Here is a 20,533-nt window from a genome sequence, read left to right on the forward strand (position 1 = left end):
TTCTGCTCTGATACGTATCATCCGCCGGAAGCCGACGAATGCGCAAGCCCAGCCAGCCCGTTCAGGGGCACCTGCTCCCCTGGGGGTTCCCGCATCAAACCACATAAGCTTAAACATACCTTCGAATATTCGATGCCGTGCCGCCGCTCGACCGCAGAGTTCTGCAGCCCTGATCTCGGGCTGGAGAGCGGAAGGGGATAAGCGGCACGAGGTAAACTCCTTTAAGCTTAAACTTCCCAGCTCTTCAGCCACAGCTGCAGATGTGGGGAACAACGCACGACTGTCCTTCGGGGGATGTATAAAAGAGGGACTTGTCCATTGCATCCGTCCAAGCGTCGAAGAACCAACTACAACCAACAGCATTGACATCAAGTCACATCTCGGAAATGGTTTATACCGGACTATTCACATTACTGGTCACCATCCTGGGCTTCCAAGTTGTCAGCGGATTCCCCCATATCCACTGGCAACGACAGAACCAGGATCCTTCAAACGACGGTCAAGATCCATCAGTACCCGGCAGCGGCCTCACCTTCGACCAGCCCAACGAAATCGATCCCCAGTCGCAAACCGCGAACGTCGCAACCCGGTGCGACCCAACCGTAGATGTTTATGCCTGTGACAACAGACTCTTCATGCGCTGCGGCCAGAAAAGTGGCCGCTGGATTCCCAAAGAGACTTGCAAAGGCCTGTGTCTGGAAGATAATAAGATCCGCCCACAATGCTACTGCAACCAAGGCGGAAACGGCGTAGACTGCCCTCCTCCGCCGACCTCGACGCAAGACTTCTTTACGCGATCATGGGACATTTTCGGAACACGGGCCTCGTATGAGACTGTCACCGCAACCACCACTACGACAGAAGAGGCACCCACTACGTCAGAGGAAGCGACCACTACGGCGACCGACTGGGGTTGGGATGACGAATTCCCTGCGCCCACTTTTGGGCTAGGCGACGATGGGCAGGGTCCAACCGTTACCCGGGTTTTGAACACGGAAGCCGTGCCTGAAGCGACAGAGACCGGAGGTGCTGGTGTGCAGATTGGACTAGCTGGGGCCAAGTGTCCCAGAATCAATGACGTTTTCTGCGACTCGTCGGTACTTCTCGTGTGTTCCAAGCTAAGTAAGTTAAGAAGTATATACGCGTGCAAATTTCATATTCGTTTTGCATTTTGGTAGCATGACCGCTGTTGCTCACTTCGATGCATGTCGTGTTGTCTAGATGTCTGGACCACCGTTGGCTACTGCGACTGCTCTCTGGAAATATGGGCTGGTGCTTGCCCTTGAATAGCATAGTGGTGAATCCTGAGATGAATACAAAAAGGATGGGACGTTGATGAACCTCATTTTGCAGGACTCCCTGCTCTTCATGTAAAAGTGTAAAGTCAATGGTAAAAGTACTGTATATTACAATTGCGAAGCTTCTGTTCTCTGCACGTTTCGTCGGCGATGAAGACGATATGCTAGCCATTGGGTGCGGACGGATAGACGGTTTGCCCCTGAAAGCGTCCGGCGGAATCCTCATTGACGGCCCCGCAACAAGAATTCGACAGGGCGACGAAATCACAGGGCGTGTGCCTCTATCACTAAATCACTAACCTCCAACAGTTGATACCTCCAGATGATACCTCCAACAGTTTCGGCCAGCTGTGTGGCAATTTCCTGAACGAATTGTAGCTGCTATGACTGCCGCTATACGCCGGGGCATGCTCGACACAAGTTTTTCTAGCACATCTGGCTCAATATCCTGAAATGTCTGCTGTGCAATGGCCTTTAGCTGCTCTCGAGATCTCGCTCGGGTTGTCTGGAGCGTCCGGCCGGCGACGCGGTCGAGCACTTCTCTGACGGCACTCTCAAATGCGGTCTTGCTTTATGAACAGTAATATCGCTCGAGTGAAAGAAAAGAAGCTTTAGTAAGCACAACCTTGAACGGAATCCATTACATTTGTCCCTCATCCAACAGTGTGTCGTCCGGAGACAAGTGGAGCGGAACCGCAAACCCAAGTCCTCCCTACTCACACATCCACAGTATTCTCGTCATGTCTACGTGGCCATCAGGACGCCCAACTTCGGGAGAAATAGTTTACTACGAGTTCCCACGGGCTGACGGACAGTTGCCTCCTTTGGAGCCACGTCCTGCAATTGTATTACGAACTTACAACGGTGGCCGCTTTTTCTTGCTGCCTCTTCAAAGTCGGGCGCCCCCGACTTTCATTCCTCAGTGTCCCATTGGCACTGATGGAGCCGCCGATATCACACCAAGTTACCCACTACGTAATGTAGGTATCTGAAGTAATAAATCAGTTTCTTTTTTATTTTACTAACCAATGGGCAAATTCAGGGGCTGAGTTGGATGGCCTTTCATGACTGTATGATGGGAACACTTGCACAGTACTCCTATCGAAATAATGGGCAATATATCCTTCGCCCGCTAAATGCGAGTACTTTAGCGACTCCCATTGTCATAGCGCCTCAATCTGTCCAATCGTTGCGCGTTCATGTACACGAGTTTTTATGTCGAGAACTATTACCCGTGCCAAGGTCTCGTATCATACTCGCCCGCAGTCGCGCCGAGAGCGCTCCGGCGGCACTCTCTTCCAGAGAAGTGCCCGGCTTCACGCAGCGCGGGAAGTCGCTGCGGGAAGTACCGGGTCGAGTATGATACGAGACCTTTGGCACGGGTATCAGGATCTGTTCCTACGATGTCTACCACAAACGTCGCCCTCACTTCATCAACAAGTCAAACAACGATGGAAAGCGATTCATCTCAGCAGAGTCAAACCACTGGAAACATACAGGAAGAATCCACTACAAGTTCTATGAGTCAGTCTGGTTTGTATGAGACGGCAAATGAGTACGTATGTGATTGTGCTCATTCCCTCTTTCTAGTAGGAAGTCCCCAAACAACAACCAGATTGCAAATAGGTTATCTTTCTAAAGAAGAAGAAGAAGAGGCATGGGAAATGGACGATTCATCGCAAAAACAGTTATCCATTTGCTATCTCTCACCAACAGAGGAGTCGGATGCTTGGGATACAATACCGTCAAACATTGAAAGGATAGAAAATTAAGGATATAAATGGCGTTTCAGCGACTAAATTGGTTTTTAGCTCTCTCGATAAACTTGTTTCTGAAATCTGCAAAAAACTTTTATGTTTCTGCAAGAGCGAAGGTTGTAGTGTACACCGAGATACTTTGACGCCTTTTGCGGGGAAAGAAAGTTATCTATTCTAGAGTGTTGCATGTTCCGGAGCGTTCTCCGGAACAGAACGAGTCCCTGATGTTTTCAGTTAGAAGAATGCCCCGTCTACAGCTATCAAAATATTTCGCAAGGTCCGGGTGACGGATAGCCGAGAATGTCCTCGTTGGCTTCGACTTGCCACTTTTGCGGGTGCGTATCCTTGATTTTGCTCATGTGGTTGACTCCCTGAATCCATTGAATGCGACGCGGGACCACCGGGTCTGGGTTATTTGAGTTCTCATCAACAGAAAGGCAAACAGACTTCGGCGTGCTGCGAGATCTGGTGACAACATCATGGTAGTCACCGACGGTCACATCGTCGCTGTGGAGTCTTAATTTCCAATTGGCCTGTCCTGTGAAAGGGTCGCGGTGACACAGGCGGAGGTACGGTATGAAATTTTCGAGGTCGGCCCGACATATCCGGAAATGGATAACTGCAGCGCTTTCGCACCAGATTCCACCGCGGGTGTTGAATAGCATCTTAGCCCATGCTTGGAACATGGCGCTTTCCTTCGAGTTGGTGACATAAAACGCCTTGACAACACCAAAGGAGTGGTTAAGCATGCCATTGGGTAGCTGGATTTTCGAACGACAGATATTCTCGGCGGTGAACCCGTCGGTTCCATGATACCAATCCTCGTAGCCTGGTGGGGTGTCGTCTTTTTCGAGTGGAGAGGTTTTGTACGATTCCACCAGCTTTTTGAGATAGGGAAGCATCGGTCCCGATTGGACGATGCCCGACCTGCACTTGGCGTCCAGTAGGTGAGCTGCTCCAGGAGGTCGGGGGAGGCTGTCTTGTTTTTGAAAGGGCAGGGAAGTGCAATATCGGGATTAGGGCACAGGTTGGCGAAGAACACAGGCAGGACGATGACCATGTGAGTTTGGGGACTTCCGTGGCAAATTTATGAACGAGGTTTTCATTAAGACCGGAGAGTTTGCATAACTCTTCGAATTCGAGTTCAGGGCCGAGCTCATTGAACTTCCTTTCGAAGTGGGTAAGAACGATTTCCATCGGCTCAGTTTCGTGCGCATACTCAGTCTGACACTTGACCCAGGCCAAGAACTTCTCGTCGTTCGCCCAACCTTCGAAAGCGATATGTTTACAGATTTCCTTGATCTTTGGGTCGTTGTCTCTGCAAGCTCCTCGGGCTTCGATAGCACTTGAGGTATAAAGGTAGCATCGGCATTTTAATTCCTTGTGAGCCCGCGTCCGAATAGTACCTGCCGTGACCACAACGGGCGGGGGCTTGCTTGCCAATCGCAACACCTGCTTTGGAATCATGAGAGCTGCAGATCCTAAAACTTTTATCGATAAAAGTACATTTCCTTTAAGTGGGGTTCAGATGTTTTAACTGAGCTGCGTTTGAGCTGCGATGAAAGCTGCAGACGGATTTCGTCTAAACCTTTTATCGATAAAAGTCGGTTTCCTTACGTGGTATCTCCTACGTTTGAACTGCGATGAGAGCTTGGGGTATCTCCTATAGAAGTTTCAGCAACATGAGGGGACGGCAAGCTTTAGAACAGAGGCGTTTTGTGGTGGAAGGAGACCAAGACGAGTCCGAGTCCGAGTATTGGGAACCTGGGGCATGGTAGTTCAGAACCCATCAGAGGCTTGCAAATTTTTCGATACGTGCTTGCGCTGTCCTTAGGTCTTTCCTTTGGCTTTTGAACGAGGTTTGATTGAGCAGAAATTGCACCCGCAACAGAAGTTTGCAGAGTATGCGGCGTAACCTGCGGCGTAACGTCCCATTTCCTCGCCCTGCCCACTCTGCACACTTGAGAGTGCTTGACCCTACAAACTCGCAGCTTCTCGGTGGAACCTCGAAGGCTTTGTAGCGTTTGCGCTGTTTGTTGTGAGAGTTGGGAGGAAAAAAGCATCTAATTGAGGCACACTTCTCTCGATGGCCGACCTTTGCCCGTCCCCGACTCTTCACAGCCCTCCATATACCGAGCTGGTATCGGAGCTAAAGGCTGGGCTGGATGGCCAGCCTCCTATTACTACGGCGTACTTCCTGGATGGCACCACCCCTCAGATCGCCAAGCTGATAGGAAGGATACCGATTCCACCGGAGCTTCTCCTTGTGGTTTATGTCGTTGCTACGGGTAAAGAATCACCGGGCATCGATGCTCCCACCGCGAAGAGTCGCTTGCACGTCGTAACTGTTGAAGCGACAACGTCTATAAACGATGTCTTGATGTCACATATTTCGGAACTCCACAGCGTTTTCCCACTGCAAACGACGTTCACAGCACTATGCGAAACAAACTTTCATGGGATCCTACGCAAAATATGCCGCTCACGAAAGCTGAATCTGCCGTCCATTTCAGATCCGACCCCAAACCCCTTTACCGAGTTCTTACCGTACGTTCTGAAAACTCACGGGGGTTCCCGGCAGTCTGCCATTAACATCGCTTTCGGGAAGGTGCTCTATCTGCTCGATGAGATACCGTCCGACTCACGGCCAAGTACATGCTCCTTGAACGCTATCGGTCCTTTCCTGCATATGGTGGATGATGACTCGATCCGGGAATACGTTGTGATTTTGCTTATGATTGCCGGCGTCATCGGCCTCGGAAGAACGGCGGGCGGAAATCCGGAGGTCAGCTTCAATTGGCCTGTATTGATGCACATGCTTGGGAAGACTTTGAAGCAGCCGGAACTGACTTTGACGACGCCGCCTGAACCTGTCAAAAGTATAAAACGCCAGAGGTCACAGGATATCCCGAATGGCAAAGAATCTGCAGGAGACTTTCCGGAAGAAAATAGCTCCAATCTCATCAAAGGGTCGACGAAGCGAAGCGAAGTAGATGTCTCTGCACCTGTTGTCTCGATGGAGCACGGTAGGCCGACTGCGGTTGCGGAGGAAGCGAAGAATGGCATTGCCGGACCCAGCGGGATCCTCGATGTTGAACGTTCCGTGGTTCACCCCGTGACACTGAATGGAGTGGGAACCGTAGAAATGACTGAAGACGCAACGACGCTGGCGGACGAAGCGGAGCATGTGACCAATGGACTGGCTGTCATTCATACATCGAGCGAAGCGCCCCCTGAAATCATACCCGCGGGAAATGCCACCGATTTAACGAAGGGGACAAACTCAGCGAGCCAGCTGCCACCAGATCTGTCGGGCATTTCTTCTGAATGTGCGTTGCGTTCGACGCCGACGCACGATTTGGAAGCGTCGGAAGATTCGGGGGACAGCAGCGATGATACATCCGAGGATGAGGATAGTTCTGAGGAGAGTGATAGCGAGAGTGATTTCGTGCCCGAGCCCGATATGGTCCTCAAGACGGAGGAAGATCAACAGGATCCGAAAGTAAAGGAAGAACTGGAGGTTCTCCGGGAGGCTGTGGTGACCTCGATCGGCGGGCCCGGAACCAGTGTGAAAGTGGAAGCCTTGCCCGTTGATCCGAGCGATATGGAGCCGCCGCAGTCTGTGCATCTGCATACACTCGCTGCATACCGAGTAGATACCCATGCGAGCAATGTTTCCATAGCGGCCCCTACTTCTGCCACTATCCCCTCGGTTGCGTTCGAGCCTTCAACACTCAGCTCTATACCCCCAGGCAATATACCCTTCCTTCACCGCCTACGTCATTTTGCCGACCAACACTTCCCCTCTGATCAACAACCGAAATTCTTGCTGTCCTCATCAATGGTTGCCGACAAACTGACCTACCGATGCCGGCTCAAAGTCGCCGACCAGCATTTCGAATCCGCCTATGTGTTTAGCAACGCCGATGCGGCTGCTGAAGACTGTTGTCGGGTCGCTTGCGCGTTCATGTACTGCTGGTTGGAGGCCGCGGGTAGAACGGAGCAGTTTTCCGGACGATTGGGTGAGATTTTCAAAGGAGCCGAGAATGGTGAAGATTTAGAAGATGGGCAACTGGTGGATCACGCTGACGCTTTCAGCTCGGATGCCCATGATGTTGTGCTAGTGGAAGGCGCAACAGCAACGAAAACGGGCCATAGATATGCCCTGGCCCGACTGATGTTGTACGTCTCACGGAATGACGAGCTGCTGACCTGGGACTACCAAGCACATGGCACGGGCGGGAGAGCGCACACGGCCTCTGCCACGATCAAAGGGAAACAGTACCATTCACGCTCTTCGCATCCGAAACGAGCAGAAGCGCGGGAAGACGTTGCGGAACAGATTTGCTCTGATCTCGGGATACAGGATCAGCACATTCCAATGATCAACGGTCCGAAAGCGAGTAGGAACAATGGTGCCCCTTCGCCAGCCAGATCAGTCTCAACTGGTCCCACCAATCCATCTATGATACTGAACCACTACTGTCAGAAACGGAACTTGAAGTTTACCACGACTTTTACCAACGTTCCCGGCGCAGCGACAAAGGCGAGCCTGTTCATCTGCACGCTCAGGCTGGGACCTATGGACAAGAATGACTCCGTCAGAGAAGAGGAAGTCAAGACGTGGACCAATCTGAAACCGACCAACAAGAAGGCAGATGCAAAATTGGAAGTTTTCAGAATGGCAATAGAGGAGCTGGGGCTTGCGCCATCGGACGCAGGGGCTGCTCAACCTGAGAATAGAGTCGCTCCGAAATTGGAGGCGGCCGCAGATGCAGGGAGGCTCCAACCTCCGCAAAATGGAGCTGACACCAAAAGGCGACAAGTGGAACCTGTAAACATCGATACCCGGCCTGCTAAGCGGGCAAAATACAATGACGGCGATGGGCGATCATCAACAAAGTCAGCTCCACCTCAAGGCACACACATCCGGTTCTCCGAGGAGGGTGTTGCGCACACTCGGTTCCCCGACTCCGATAATATAACCAAAACTGCCCCCGCGCAACCAATGTCAAAGGTAGTTAGTCAGCCCAACATGAATCTTCCAGTCCGACCACCGCCACCTGTATTTCCACTCGCCTCCATGCCAGTAGCACGACCAAATCATCAACCACCCCAAACGTCCATGCAGCCACAAACACCCATGCAACCACCCTTCCCAATTCACCCCGGCGTGGACCCCGTCGCAACCGCCAACGCCGCGCTAGCCATGATCGGCGGTCTCCTAGGGAGCATGGGCTTCTCCAACGTCCCGCAGATGCTAGGCGCCGCGATGTCCCCGGGTCTCGTCCAAAATCAGGGTCAGGTAAGCGATGTCCCGCCGCCGCTCGTGTCGCCGCAGCCTGAGATGGGCAACCCACGGAATCCACATGCTTTCACGCCACAACGGCCACAGTATGGAAATCACATACCGTGTTCAGCAGTGCCGACACCGACTGTGCCGCCGAATACACCTACAACGCCGACCCTGAACCCCCTCCTGCAGAACTTGAACATGATGGCACCGTCGTTCATGTCGCCTCAACAGCAGCAAATGCAGATAGGGACTCCGCAGCAAAGGCCGCTTGGACAGATGGCCGTGCCGATGACGTCGCAACCGCAGACGCTGAACCCGATGATGCAGCTGCCGCAGATGGCCCACTTGGCGCAGATGATGGGGCTTGGTGCTGCGAATGTTGGCATGCCTGCTGGAGGGATGGGGAATGTGACTGGGATGGGGATGGGCTATGGGACTTTCAATCCTGCAGGAAGTGGAGGTGGTTATGGCGGTGGTGGTGGAAGTGGGCGCGGTTTCGGCAGGGGTGGGCGAGATGGAAATGGTGGGGCAGTCGGCAGAGGAAGGGGACGGGGTGGAAGACGAAGCAGAGGTCGCGGATGAGCGCCCAACCCACCGAACATTGCGAAGAATGGCGTAAGCGACATCTCAACGACAGCACACGACCGAACGAACAGTAATAGCAGCGCAGATCACCGTAGGGGCTCTGCACTTCACCAGCATCGCTTGGATGGGTAGGAACGATAGTGCACTACTACATGCTAGCTAACAGCCAAGGAAATATGCATTATGTTGATGGCGGTGGCTTTGTTCGGTCCACAAGCGCCTAAAGAACGCTAGCTCTGATATGTATTGCTGATACGAAACGATATTTACATTTTACAAAATCAGGGAAATAAACCCGAAGCAATAAGAGAAGAGCGACGGGGCCGCGGAGGTCATTCCTACCCTATCATATCGTGTAGTTTTCCCGTTTATGAAGAGGATAATGTGGCTTCCTCGCGATTTTGGAGCCTATATATATTACGCAGCTGTGCATGTTTTTTGGTTATCGCGCCGGCATACGTGTTAAGGCGGTCGTGGGGGAAGGCAAGCGAAAGCGCCATGCTGGTGGCATGAGACCCCCGGTGCGTTCGTACGTTGTCTCATGTCTGCATCGGCACTGGGGTATTGTTGACATCGCTATCCTGCGCCATATAGTCGTCCAATTCCGAATTGAGTTTGTCGACCGCGTAGTTTTTGTTCTTGAGCATGTACGCATCCAGCTCCTTGTCGAGCGCGTCAGCGCTGGACGGTTTTCCGCTCCTGAGAGCCCCACGGCCACGGCCACGTAAGATGCCGCCTCGTCGACCGCCTCGACCTACACCCGTGCCTCGACCGACACCCACGCCTCTAGACCCCCTTACAAATCCGCGGCCGCCCCGCGCAAACCCTCGGGCTCCAGCCCCAGCTTTGCCAATCGCACCGCCTCGGACCGTGGTTCCAGCAAAAACTCCACCCGCGACACCTGAACCCGCCGCCGCCCCGCCTCGGAATCGACCGCCGCGTGTGTGCACGCCGCGGAAGAGGCCGCCTCCGTGTGCCCCGCCAAGTGGTCTTGCTGCTCGAGGAGCTGTTCTGAAACCGCCGCCGACGTGCTGTAAGCGGGCGCCGATGGGTGCGACGGCGCCGCCGCCGCCACCGCGAGGTGTGGACTTTGACCAAGATGCATGTAGCCTGGTAAATCTGTTTTATTGTGCGTGGCGGTTTGGGAAAGGAAGGCGAAAATGGTGATGCAGGGGTGAGAATTGTGCGACTCGATTGAAACCGTAAGCGGAGATCTCAAGCCATCTCTGCCACCGACAAAGGACGTAGAAACATGGTTCCAGCGGAAGTGGAAACGGACCTATCAGAAAGCGACGTAGGAGGTTTGACCGCGCTCGCCGGTTGCGCATCGTTTGTGAAGACGACTCGGCGCTCCGCTGCGCCATTCGTTGCGGGAACTGCGTTCAGTTTTGCCATGATCTTCGAGAGGACGGCGTGAAGGTCTTACGACTCTTGGAGGGAGAGGTTACAGAGGTTAGCATGCATCGTTTGCCAGTATTCTTGCTATGGTCGGGTACGGTGAACTCGACAGCTCGGGAACGGGACGGACGTAAGTTTCACGCTGCGAGGCGGGAACTTACCAAGTGATAAGGGTTTTGCAGGCTCGGCAACAGCGTGCGAGCAACGAGACTGATGACAGATACCGCCTCAACCCGTTTGGATAGATATGAGTGTCCGTACGTGCGAGCGATAAGAGTCCAGGTTGGTGAGATTAGTGCTGTCCAGCAAGGTCGGAACGGGGTGTTGAACGGGGAAGTCGCTTCGCCCCATTATCGCTTGGAATCACGCGTGGAGAACCAGGTCACATGACCGCTTCACTTGAATAAAACGGGTTTCTTTCCGGCGCTTGTTCTTCACATCGCTTCCACATCCGGAGCTGGAGACCAGGGAGACCTTGCACTTGCCCAGTCCTGATCCTCTAACTGACCCGTGGCCCGTACAAGTAAGGTCCCAATTATGCTCTGGCGTTCTTACTAAAGCCTCAACAAGACGTTTTCTGCTGAAATCTTGGAGGTTGCAGGGCCACGCGCCATCAGGGACTGTTTCGGGACAAGGAGGATAGCGACCATGTGTCGCACCGTTTTTTACTGTGGGAAGACGATGTTGCGACTGGCATTTGCAGATACCCTTCAGTCTTTGAGCTGCGTAGAATCGACGACATGGAATCGTGTCTGGAACATCAGAACTGGTACTTCCTTGATTTCGTCCATGTTCTTTACGATTTGAACAGTTGAGTAGCTTCAATACGCTGAGCTTTGTTCACGACTCTATAGATCGCGGAAGTTGAGGACGCAGAAGGACGTGTATCGATTTCCATGGAGTGGGTTGAAAGATCGAGACTGGGGGAGATCGTGACATCTTGACTTTCCTTCAGATGAGAAGCAGAGTAAGGAGTATGTACGCTTGCCACGTACAGTACTCTGTACACACAAGAAAGCCTCTTCCCACTCAGCTTGTGTGGAAGCGGTTGGAGACTTGGGCGGATGGATATCCACGTTCAAAGCCGCTGGAACGAGGCGGATGACGGGTGCCGGACACGATGTAAGAATTTTGACACCCGAAGTTCCAACGGCGAACGCCGGCCCGACCGCCCCAACCATCGATCCACCGCAACGGACGGCGGTCGATGTCAAGGTAGGAGAGCAGACATCCAACGATGGATTCGGGGGATTCGGGGCTTCACAAAATGCTTTTGTCCGTTTGACGGTTTGACAGACGCGTTCCGCAACCCGCGGCTTGGCGGAGCTTAGCCTCATTCATATCACCATGCATGAGTCAGGTCGGTGTAGTCCTTATAAGGTGAGGGTAAATCCCCTCGTCATCAAATTCTCCCCTCGCTCCGTCTCTTGGCGCCCAACTCGCACTCCCTGAACTCGCGAGGGACAAATGATGTAAGAAACCCTCTCCACAACACAAACCCCCCAAAAACAGTTATAGAGAAAACACAAAGGACCGCCCACCGACATTCCCCTTCTTCCTGCCAGTGATATCTGTCAACCGGCGACTGCCCGTCACACCATCATCCTCGTGAGCAAATAGTCGCACGTCAGTACGAACGACACCTGTCGAGGAAGCAAAATATCACTTCCAACGTTCAACAAAAGGAAGCTCACCCCATGGACGAAGTCAGTTATCCCCAACAAGCGGCAGTAGCTGCGGAAGCACGGGACTCCGAACACTCCGAAAGAGCCTCCTTGAACCAAGCGTCGCAGAAAACGTCAAACACATCCGGGGTTGCTAGATCGTCGTCACAGAAACGCTCACGGCTTTGGAAGACTCCCGCAGCACTGGCTGCCCGCCGACGGAGCACCAAGAAGAGGAGAACAACGACAGCGATCCCAACAATCATGACGACGCTGCCGTCGCTTAGTCGCGGTCGGACTAGAACCCTCCGGAAGGGGACCTCCTTGGCAGCTTCCCATGACTCCCTCGCACAACAAGACCCTCTACTCGAATACACACGAAACCTCTCGCAACATTCTCAGCACAGTTGCAGTCCAGGCGGCAAACGGAAAAATGCCTACCACCACCCGGCATTGCAACGCACAAATTCGCAGTCCTCTCTTTGGTCGGATGCTACATCCGGTTCGGATGAAGACGACCGCCGAGAACATCTCGAAGTTCGCTCGAATGAAAGTTGGAGCAAGAACCTTTATGGGCAGGAGGAAATCGACCTGGTGGATGCATACGCAGATGAGGCTTTTGAAGGGACCGACTCCATCGGCGGACTACCTGCCCTCCCCTCACTGAAGCCACCTCGCAAAGTGCGGAATCGTCGATCGATCATGCTGCTGGACGAGGTCATCGGGGATGTGATTTCCTTCAAGGAGGATGTTGGATACGACCCTACACTTGGGCGGTATGGGAAGCACAGGTCGCACCCTGTCTACCCTGTCTATCTAGAAGACGACGCCGTGCGTGTCAAACCCAATATTTCCGTGACGGATCTGTCGTACCGTCGGTCGTTCGAGTTTGGAGATGAGGCGGCCAAAACGGGTGTGATGACCCAACTTCCTCCCCGCGCACAATCGCTCGCGCCTACAGAGACCTCATCTGAAAATGTCTCGCTGCCAGAAGACCGATCCGTCGCCGCAACACCACCACATTTCGGAAAGACCCCCGACGTTCCAACCCTCCTCACACCACCCGCAAGCCCCAAACGCGACAGCCAGGACCCCCTCTCAACCGCCGCACACGTCACACCGGTAGTCGTAGTCGACTCAGAACCGCTCCGCGACCTCGACTCCGCCTACAGCTCGCTCGACAGGAAAGCTCGTGAACAGAAACGTCGCTCGTCCGGCGCAACCCACTCTTCTGACGATGCGTACACGCCCTCAACCGTTTCCGATGACCAACCGCCCGCTACCACCATCCAACAACCCGTCACCACTTCCCTCGAGCTCCCTAACAACACCAGCGTCGTGGGCTTGGATAGGATGTACCGGCCGCCCATCGGACCTCGCTCGAGCTCCACGAGCATCAACGAGGGCGGCCCGGGCGTTACGAACCCCGCCGCGGCTGCCGCCGCAAAATCGAAAGCGGCAGCTGCGAAGGCCAGCACGAAGAAGGAGACAAAGGCGAATAGCCAACAGAAGGGGTTCAAGCGGTTTTTCCGACGTATGAGCAGGGCGTTTCATCACAAGGTGTGATTCAATGGGATGTTCACCATCGTCACACCCTCGCTGGCCATTAGCGATCCCGCTTCAGTTTTTTGGAGGTCGCTTTCTATCCCTCTTTCCATTTTCCCTTTCTTGCATCATTCCCCACCTCTGTATACCTCTATATCGTGCGTAGTTCCCATCGTCTTTCCCAACAACAGTTGTACCATCAGTTTTGTTCTCATTCATCCCTTCAACGAGTTCTTTCGTTTCTATAAATAGTTTTTGAGGAATGTGTTATCGACCTGTTTGGTTTTACGAAGTAACTGTGCGTGGTATTTTTGCCGCTCCATGTCGATTTGCGTGCGATCTGAGATGGTAGCTGGTGATAAGAGGGAGGGAAGGCAACCAATCCCAGAGCTCCAGCAACTGAGCCGAGAGATGACCGATATGTATTCCCAAACGAATGTTCCAAAGCGAAAACTGTTGTTTGCGAGTTTACTGCATGTGCGGTGATCGGACATCCTGAAAGTTCTACGAGTTGGACGACCTATCCGTGACCTGCGAGCATCAATCGGCAGAAGGATGGGCGGTGCGACGCTGTAGGCCATCAAAATAAAGTCAGAAGCAGCCGTGAGTGCTAAGTGAATGTACTCTAACTTCACCTACATCAATGTAAGTTTCAGTGGCTTCGGTCCTTGACACTTGTTACTTATATCCAGATATACTCGAAGCGCCTCGCAATGCTTTTTGTCGAAGATGCCGTTGTGTGTTTCACGTGGGCTAGCCTCATGGGAGAGCATCCGGAAACTGCGTGGACCTCCCCGCCATCATGGCCCGCTGGCATCACCATCTGTGCTTGCCGCGTCGTAATTGCGAAGTCGTTCATGATATTCAATCTGAAGTTTGTGAATCCCTGTCGGATGCGATGAGATCTAGTATACTCATTGTACGGATGTGTTCCTGTGAGATGTTTCTGTGAGCTGCTTCTCGCTCTTCCCGCACGTTTGCATCGGTGGAACTTCTCTATGTGCCGCAGGCGTTTCTGGCGACCTAGCGCTGGCCATGTCTCTCAAGTTCCCACGTGGATTAGGTCCGTCGTTTTTCCTCTACTATTACTTGTGACCGCTTTCTGCTCTCATTCCGGCCCCCCTCCCTTCGTAGCCTTAGTTGGTCAATATCGGTCTTGCCGCCTTTTCCGATTCGTGCGCCTGGGGCATCGGTCGGGCTCCTCAGATGGAACCTCCGCTGCTCAGGACCTCAAACGCTTCTCCTGCGCTGTTCTTCCAATGCCTGCGAAAGTCGAAACCAAACGTATCCCATCCTCCGACACTGTCACGGAACCCCAACCTCAGTTGGGTGTGTTCTGGGTGCGTACATTGCGTCTTCAATGTCCGGCAGATGCCTGCAGGTCTGTCCCAAAAGCACGAGGCTGGGAAAACGGATTGTTTGCCCATTGTCGAAACGGCGTCCGGAAGGAGTGAGCGGCTCACGTAAGCAGTCACAGTCGGACTTGTGGAACGCGTTCGGAACTCGCTCTCCGTGCACACTCCTTGCACACATATCCTGGTAGACAAACCGCCGCATTGTCTCCTTCCTCAAGTACTCCTAAGTGAAGCAAACCCACAGCGGGGGAACAACAACCTAGCATTGTTGGGCATGTGCGAAAGTCCTTACACTTTTTGACGATGAGACTCTCAAGTATCCTGCCCCGAGTGGGTAGGGTTCCGGCGGGGTTACAAAGTAATCATATGGCGCGCAGGAGGACAACAGCATCGTCGTGGTGTCCACTAGGATGCTGGCCTGAGAGGGACTTTTGCGAAATTACAATAATGCCACGGAGGAATGTTTTCAGAGAACGATATTCGACTGTTTGTTTCCTTTTCTTTCGACTCGCATGGAATGGCTGAAATATTTTATAGCCGGCCGAGGTTCATTTAAGCCGACCGCACAGATGCGGACTTCTCTCCCGTTTCCTCATCAAAGAAACAACAACATCTTTCCTTAACGCTTTGACCTCTGTCTCTCTCTATCAAGCCTTCAAACCAATCGCATCGCAAGCATGAAGTTCAGTCTCGCTTTCGCCGCATTCTGCGCCCTGACCGTCCAGCAGGTCGCCGCCCACGGTGCCATCATCGCCTACGAGGGTGTTTCCGGAACAAAAGGTCGTGCTCTCGGTATCGACGTGAACACCCCCCGTGACGGCAGAGGACGCAACCCTTTCCAGCAAGACACCGCCATTATCCGCGACCGCGATATTGCCTCCGGACGTGCCGGCGCATGTGGGAGGACGTTGGGTGGTGGTAACATCGACATTCCCGCGGGCATCGCCGGTCTGACCCAAGAGCTCGGCACTCTCCCGGAAGTCGCCGCCGGCCAACCCATGACGATCACCGTCCACCAAATCAACGGCGACGGCGCTGGTCCTTACACTTGTGAGGTCGATCAAACAGGAACCGGTGAAAACTTCCAGGAGGCGACGGTTACCACCAACTTGCCTGGTCGTCGTGGAAACAACCGCGCGACGTCCCTCACCGATCAGCCTCTCGTCGTCAACATGCCCGCCAACCTCGCGTGCACGGGTGGTGCTGCTAAAAACGTGTGCCTTGTCCGATGCCGAAACCCCGCACGCGCCGGTCCATTCGGTGGATGCATGCCTGTCCAGCAAGCCGGCGCTGTCGCCGCTCAACCCGCTGCTGCTCCCGCTCCCGCTGCCGGTGTCGAAGTCGCTGCCGCGGGCGCTGACGCTGCCGGTGTCGAAGTCGCTGCCGCGGGCGCTGACGCTGCCGGTGTTGAGGTCGCTGGTGCCGGGGTCCCCGGGGCCGGTGTCGAAGTCGCTGGTGCCGGTATCCCTGCCGGTGTTGAAGTGGCTGGTGCCGGTTTCCCCGCCGGTACTATCGATATCCCCGCCTCGGAACTCCCAGCTGCGCTGGCTTCCCGTGAAGTCGAAGAGGAGGAGGAAGACGACCACGAGGTTTTCGCCCGTGAAGCCGAAGAAGAGGACGAGGAGGAAGACGACCACGACCTGTCGGCCCGTGCCCGTGAAGCCGAGGATGACCATGAGGAAGAGGCCGAGGATGCCGATGACGACAACTAGGCCGTGACATCAGCTGTTTTGGCTGTCCTTCTTTTTTTTCAACCATCCCTTCATTGCCGCCTGCACATAACTTCCCTTTCCGAAATGTCATTTCTTCAAGGAATGTTGTACATACCTCACACCCAATCCGTTCAAAGGACCTATTGTATAGACGAAAGAAAACAGTGTAAATAGAACCATTGAAAAAAACACCCTTGGCCCATGTGACGCATATTGCGATAAACTACTTCGAGTTGCGAGATTGTCACCCACCTACACTTGGGAGATAGCTTTCGAGCCACTTCAATCAAATCATTGCTCTAAGCTCCATGCTGATAAACGATCGTGCCTGTCATCACGCTTGCTTGGAGCGGCCGTTCGTGCTAGGAAACGCCGAGCCGGATGACCCAAAAAGCCCCTGCACGATGAAAGTACAGTATTCGGTGTCGACCACGTCCTGGACTGGCTCACGCAACAAGGCCGACAAGCCTACGTCTGATGACCAAGGCCACGACCAGGCCAGGACCTTCTCCTGTGTGGCTCGCCAACACCAGATCCAGTCTCGCCGGCCACTGTCGGGAAGAGGTCGACGGTTTGCCAAATATCTGCAGGTCAAGCGAGATTTGGTGAGTCATAGGCAGAGAGGTGACGCTGCGTCAAGCCCAAACGTCAACGGTCAGCTCAACTTCCCACAACGTCCAACCATTCACCGTCCCTCCACCATATATACAACTGTATAAGTGGGCTTCTCGAACACCGCAGACGGCAAGGTTCCGGTTTCCCTCAGCGTGATCTCTGTCAGCCATCACAGTCGCGGGACCATCTCGACACATAAGCGACATCAATTTATCTCGGTCTTCATCCTTCCACCGTACCGCAATGGCAGTAAGTCTTGGGCATATGGTAAACCCTGCGCGAGAGAGGGTTTGTCTTCCTTCTCTTTAGCAAAAAGCTAACAGACGCCATTTCCATCCCTTTCGCCCTCCAGAGTCTCTTTGGCCTTGGTTCCTCAGCCGACATCGAAGTCGTTCTCGCTGGCGAAGATCAACGCAAACTGGTCGAAGTCAAAATAGATAAAGATAAGAAGGCGAAATATCCACTTTACTTTGATGGAGAGAGCGTTAGCGGGAAGGTATGGGGACGTGATCATAGGAGTGGCATGAGAGGGTTTTCGGTGAATGGGGAGAGCGCTGACATTAGCAATCTTGGCGTTTCGCCCAAAAGGTTCAAGTGCGTGTGCGGGATGGAAAGAAGGTTGAGCATCAGGGGATCAAGATCGAGTGGGTTGGACATATAGGTAGGGTATCGCATCTGCCTCACGAAGGTCTCACTTGCTAGACGAGACTTCGAGATCTGATTCATGTCGCTTGCATCACCTGTAGAGTTGTTCTACGATCGGGGGAATCACTATGAATTCTCATCCCTGGCGCAAGAACTCGCTGCTCCCGGAGAGCTAAGGTCGAGCGCCACGTATGACTTTGAATTTAAGAACGTGGAGAAGCAGTACGAAAGCTACTTTGGAATCAATGTGAAACTGAGGTATGCTTTCGGATTTGTTGCGAGAAGGATAGGGCATATCGCTGACATGTGAGCAGATACTTTGTCCGTGTAACGGTCTCGCGGCGAATCTCAGATATCATAAAAGAGAAGGACGTGTTTGTGCACTCGTACCGCATACCACCAGAAGTGAATAATTCTATCAAGATGGAGGTTGGAATCGAGGACTGTTTGCATATTGAGTTCGAGTACAACAAATCAAAGTATGTTTGTGAAAACGAAGTGCGGGATCATGGCTGCTTGAAACGTACACGGCGCTGACTCGAGTCCCCTTGATTCCTCAAGGTACCACCTCCGCGACGTCATAGTCGGCAAGATCTATTTCCTCCTCGTCCGCATTAAAATCAAGTACATGGAGCTCTCCATTATCCGCCGCGAAACAACTGGCGCAGCCCCAAATCAATACAACGAATCGGAAACCGTCACCAAATTCGAAATCATGGACGGTGCCCCCGTGCGTGGCGAAACCATTCCCATCCGCCTTTTCCTCAGTGGGTTTGAGTTGACGCCGACGTACCGTGATGTGAATAAGAAGTTCTCGACGAGATACTATCTGAATCTCGTGCTTGTGGATGAGGAGAATCGGCGGTATTTCAAGCAGCAGGAGGTACGTTGACGAATTATGGGGATGGAGCTTTCCGGGATTGTGGAGAGGCTGATCCCGTCTCTTCGGCTCTCGCAGATAACGCTATATCGCCTGAAGGATGACTCGGAAGAGTATGTTGCAACCATCATAATTCGTTTCTCGAAGTTCGTCTTACTCACCATTTCCAATCACTCCCAATAGGCACAACGAGATAGCAGGCGGAGCATCAGCCGCTGGATTGAGCACATACACTGGAAGGAAATGAGCCAATGCATTGCCACGCTGTCATCATCCATGTGTCTTGAACTGCCCCGTCGGCATTATTCACCAATTTCCTTGTCCCAATGTACAAAGTAAACCCTCCTCCGCATACGCTGCAACGCACTCTCTCTGTGTATATCGCGAGTCTTGGTATCTCACCAATCTTCGCCGTCCTCGACTTCTCCGTTCACCATGTACAATAGCCCCCCTTCATTCCAAAAAGGAACCACTTCCGTGGCCATCATCGCTCTCGCGGGAATCAGAAATCGTGAGGCGGATATGTGTGTATTTGTGTGCGCTGCCAAGGATCGCGAGCCTCCCAAAGCATGATCTATTCTATTCATTGTAAAGGTGACCATGAATCGCGATGAATATGGTGCCGAAGCTTCCCACGGAAGCGTGAGGTGAGCCCGAGTCGCGTGACGCCGGCTCACTTTGACGCTTGGTGATATCTTCAGACTCGCCCTCTCCGCACAGCCGTCGAAGCTGCCGACCGATGGCCCATCCGGCCCCACGCTTCGATCCCGAACCCATCATCAAACCCTCTACGTCGGAGCGGCATCCTCCACCTCACAAATTCCTCCCGGACCAAAGCTGAACCCGTCGCAGCCATCTATCTACAGCACCCGAGGCAAAACACGTAGGATCGATTTCGCAAACGAGAGTGGCGATGCCCGTGTTGGTGGTAATGGGACTGGTGTTTGTGCGAGTGGGGATCGGGATGTGCTGTTGGAAGGAGATTCAAACTTAGTCATCCAAACGAGCATCGCTCCAAGCGCAACACAACCGAACCACTCCTCCACAACAACCCAAATTAACCTACCATGAGGTAAAATCCCTAACCCATCTCCCATTCAGCTTCTTCGCCGTCCTCCGATTCGTGTGTGTCCTCTGCCCATTCACCGGCAACATCGCCTTATGCCTCGCACCCCTATACCGCCCCGTCTGCACCATCACGCCCACCCGCGCCTTGGTTTCCCGCTTCAGCTCCGCATCGATCGTCATGGTGTTGAGTAGCGCGGAGAGTTTCGTGACTTTGTCTTCGGCGAGGTCGGAGAGTCGGCACCGTGGGTGGATCCCGAGTTTGTGGCAAACGGTGGCGGAGGTGTGCGGCCCGACGCCGTAGATTTGTTGGAGGGCTATTGGGACAGGTTTGTGGTCGGGGAGGTTGACGCCGAGGAGGTAGAGCATGGTGAGAGAGTTATCGACTGAATGGAAACTTGAGGTCCCGTACGATGTACTCTCGACTTCCGGCTTTTCTAAAGTTGGACGAACCTCCGGTAATACCAACAGGACGTTCAAAAGTCTTTCGGGGGTGTTTGCAATTGGCGAGATCTCAATAAAATCGTCGGTCGCTGCCAGGGTCGCTGCTGCTCAGCAAACTTGGATTCCCCGGATCACGTGCTAATGACATCGTTCGATTTAAAAGTAAAAATGAAGTCAGTTTGCGAGATGATTCGGGTATATTGAGGACCGTTCGTATTTACAAGCTACACAAGCTACAGAATATTCTACAGATACGCCGTGGTGGTATCAAGGC

The 20,533-nt window shown here is 53.3% G+C and overlaps 9 protein-coding genes across 9 annotated transcripts; 6 read left to right on the forward strand and 3 right to left on the reverse strand.

Annotated features, from left to right (window-relative positions):
* The first annotated feature begins 242 nt into the window (after positions 1-242).
* EV422DRAFT_617838 (uncharacterized protein) lies at positions 243-1,421 on the forward strand. The gene is made up of 2 exons (XM_053074020.1): positions 243-1,122; positions 1,222-1,421. Exons 1-2 carry the CDS (start codon positions 387-389, stop codon positions 1,284-1,286), a joined length of 801 nt encoding a protein of 266 aa, XP_052928002.1. The 5' UTR covers positions 243-386; the 3' UTR covers positions 1,287-1,421.
* A 904-nt stretch (positions 1,422-2,325) lies between these two features.
* Positions 2,326-3,433, forward strand: EV422DRAFT_307231 (uncharacterized protein). The gene has a single exon (XM_053066153.1). It carries the CDS (start codon positions 2,498-2,500, stop codon positions 3,068-3,070), a length of 573 nt encoding a protein of 190 aa, XP_052928003.1. The 5' UTR covers positions 2,326-2,497; the 3' UTR covers positions 3,071-3,433.
* EV422DRAFT_504176 (uncharacterized protein) lies at positions 3,316-4,522 on the reverse strand (the record flags this gene model as incomplete). The annotated part of the gene is made up of 2 exons (XM_053068415.1): positions 3,316-3,982; positions 4,113-4,522. 2 exons carry the CDS (start codon positions 4,520-4,522, stop codon positions 3,316-3,318), a joined length of 1,077 nt encoding a protein of 358 aa, XP_052928004.1.
* A 619-nt stretch (positions 4,523-5,141) lies between these two features.
* Positions 5,142-8,933, forward strand: EV422DRAFT_504177 (uncharacterized protein; the record flags this gene model as incomplete). The annotated part of the gene is made up of 1 exon (XM_053068416.1): positions 5,142-8,933. The coding sequence occupies one exon, from the start codon at positions 5,142-5,144 to the stop codon at positions 8,931-8,933; it is 3,792 nt and encodes a 1,263-aa protein (XP_052928005.1).
* Positions 8,934-9,204: 271 nt separating this feature from the next.
* On the reverse strand, positions 9,205-10,821 carry EV422DRAFT_307319 (uncharacterized protein). The gene is made up of 3 exons (XM_053066154.1): positions 10,496-10,821; positions 10,216-10,366; positions 9,205-10,055 (listed from the first exon to the last, which is right to left on the reverse strand). Exons 2-3 carry the CDS (start codon positions 10,329-10,331, stop codon positions 9,476-9,478), a joined length of 696 nt encoding a protein of 231 aa, XP_052928006.1. The 5' UTR covers positions 10,332-10,366; positions 10,496-10,821; the 3' UTR covers positions 9,205-9,475.
* A 1,210-nt stretch (positions 10,822-12,031) lies between these two features.
* Positions 12,032-13,564, forward strand: EV422DRAFT_564832 (uncharacterized protein; the record flags this gene model as incomplete). The annotated part of the gene is made up of 1 exon (XM_053072235.1): positions 12,032-13,564. The coding sequence occupies one exon, from the start codon at positions 12,032-12,034 to the stop codon at positions 13,562-13,564; it is 1,533 nt and encodes a 510-aa protein (XP_052928007.1).
* A 1,643-nt stretch (positions 13,565-15,207) lies between these two features.
* EV422DRAFT_518960 (uncharacterized protein) lies at positions 15,208-17,174 on the forward strand. The gene is made up of 3 exons (XM_053069561.1): positions 15,208-16,606; positions 16,726-16,750; positions 16,863-17,174. Exons 1-3 carry the CDS (start codon positions 15,576-15,578, stop codon positions 16,911-16,913), a joined length of 1,107 nt encoding a protein of 368 aa, XP_052928008.1. The 5' UTR covers positions 15,208-15,575; the 3' UTR covers positions 16,914-17,174.
* A 110-nt stretch (positions 17,175-17,284) lies between these two features.
* On the forward strand, positions 17,285-19,260 carry EV422DRAFT_518962 (vacuolar protein sorting-associated protein 26-domain-containing protein). Its single transcript, XM_053069562.1, has 8 exons — positions 17,285-17,474; positions 17,578-17,721; positions 17,814-17,886; positions 17,972-18,128; positions 18,185-18,349; positions 18,432-18,753; positions 18,829-18,863; positions 18,934-19,260. Exons 1-8 carry the CDS (start codon positions 17,469-17,471, stop codon positions 18,995-18,997), a joined length of 966 nt encoding a protein of 321 aa, XP_052928009.1. The 5' UTR covers positions 17,285-17,468; the 3' UTR covers positions 18,998-19,260.
* On the reverse strand, positions 19,261-20,526 carry EV422DRAFT_518964 (uncharacterized protein). The gene is made up of 3 exons (XM_053069563.1): positions 20,481-20,526; positions 19,817-20,397; positions 19,261-19,719 (listed from the first exon to the last, which is right to left on the reverse strand). Exons 2-3 carry the CDS (start codon positions 20,182-20,184, stop codon positions 19,611-19,613), a joined length of 477 nt encoding a protein of 158 aa, XP_052928010.1. The 5' UTR covers positions 20,185-20,397; positions 20,481-20,526; the 3' UTR covers positions 19,261-19,610.
* Between the last annotated feature and the right edge of the window lie 7 nt (positions 20,527-20,533).

This window comes from Fimicolochytrium jonesii, assembly GCF_025526975.1.
Source record: "Fimicolochytrium jonesii strain JEL569 chromosome Unknown EV422scaffold_4, whole genome shotgun sequence".
Lineage (NCBI taxonomy): Eukaryota > Fungi > Chytridiomycota > Chytridiomycetes > Spizellomycetales > Powellomycetaceae > Fimicolochytrium > Fimicolochytrium jonesii.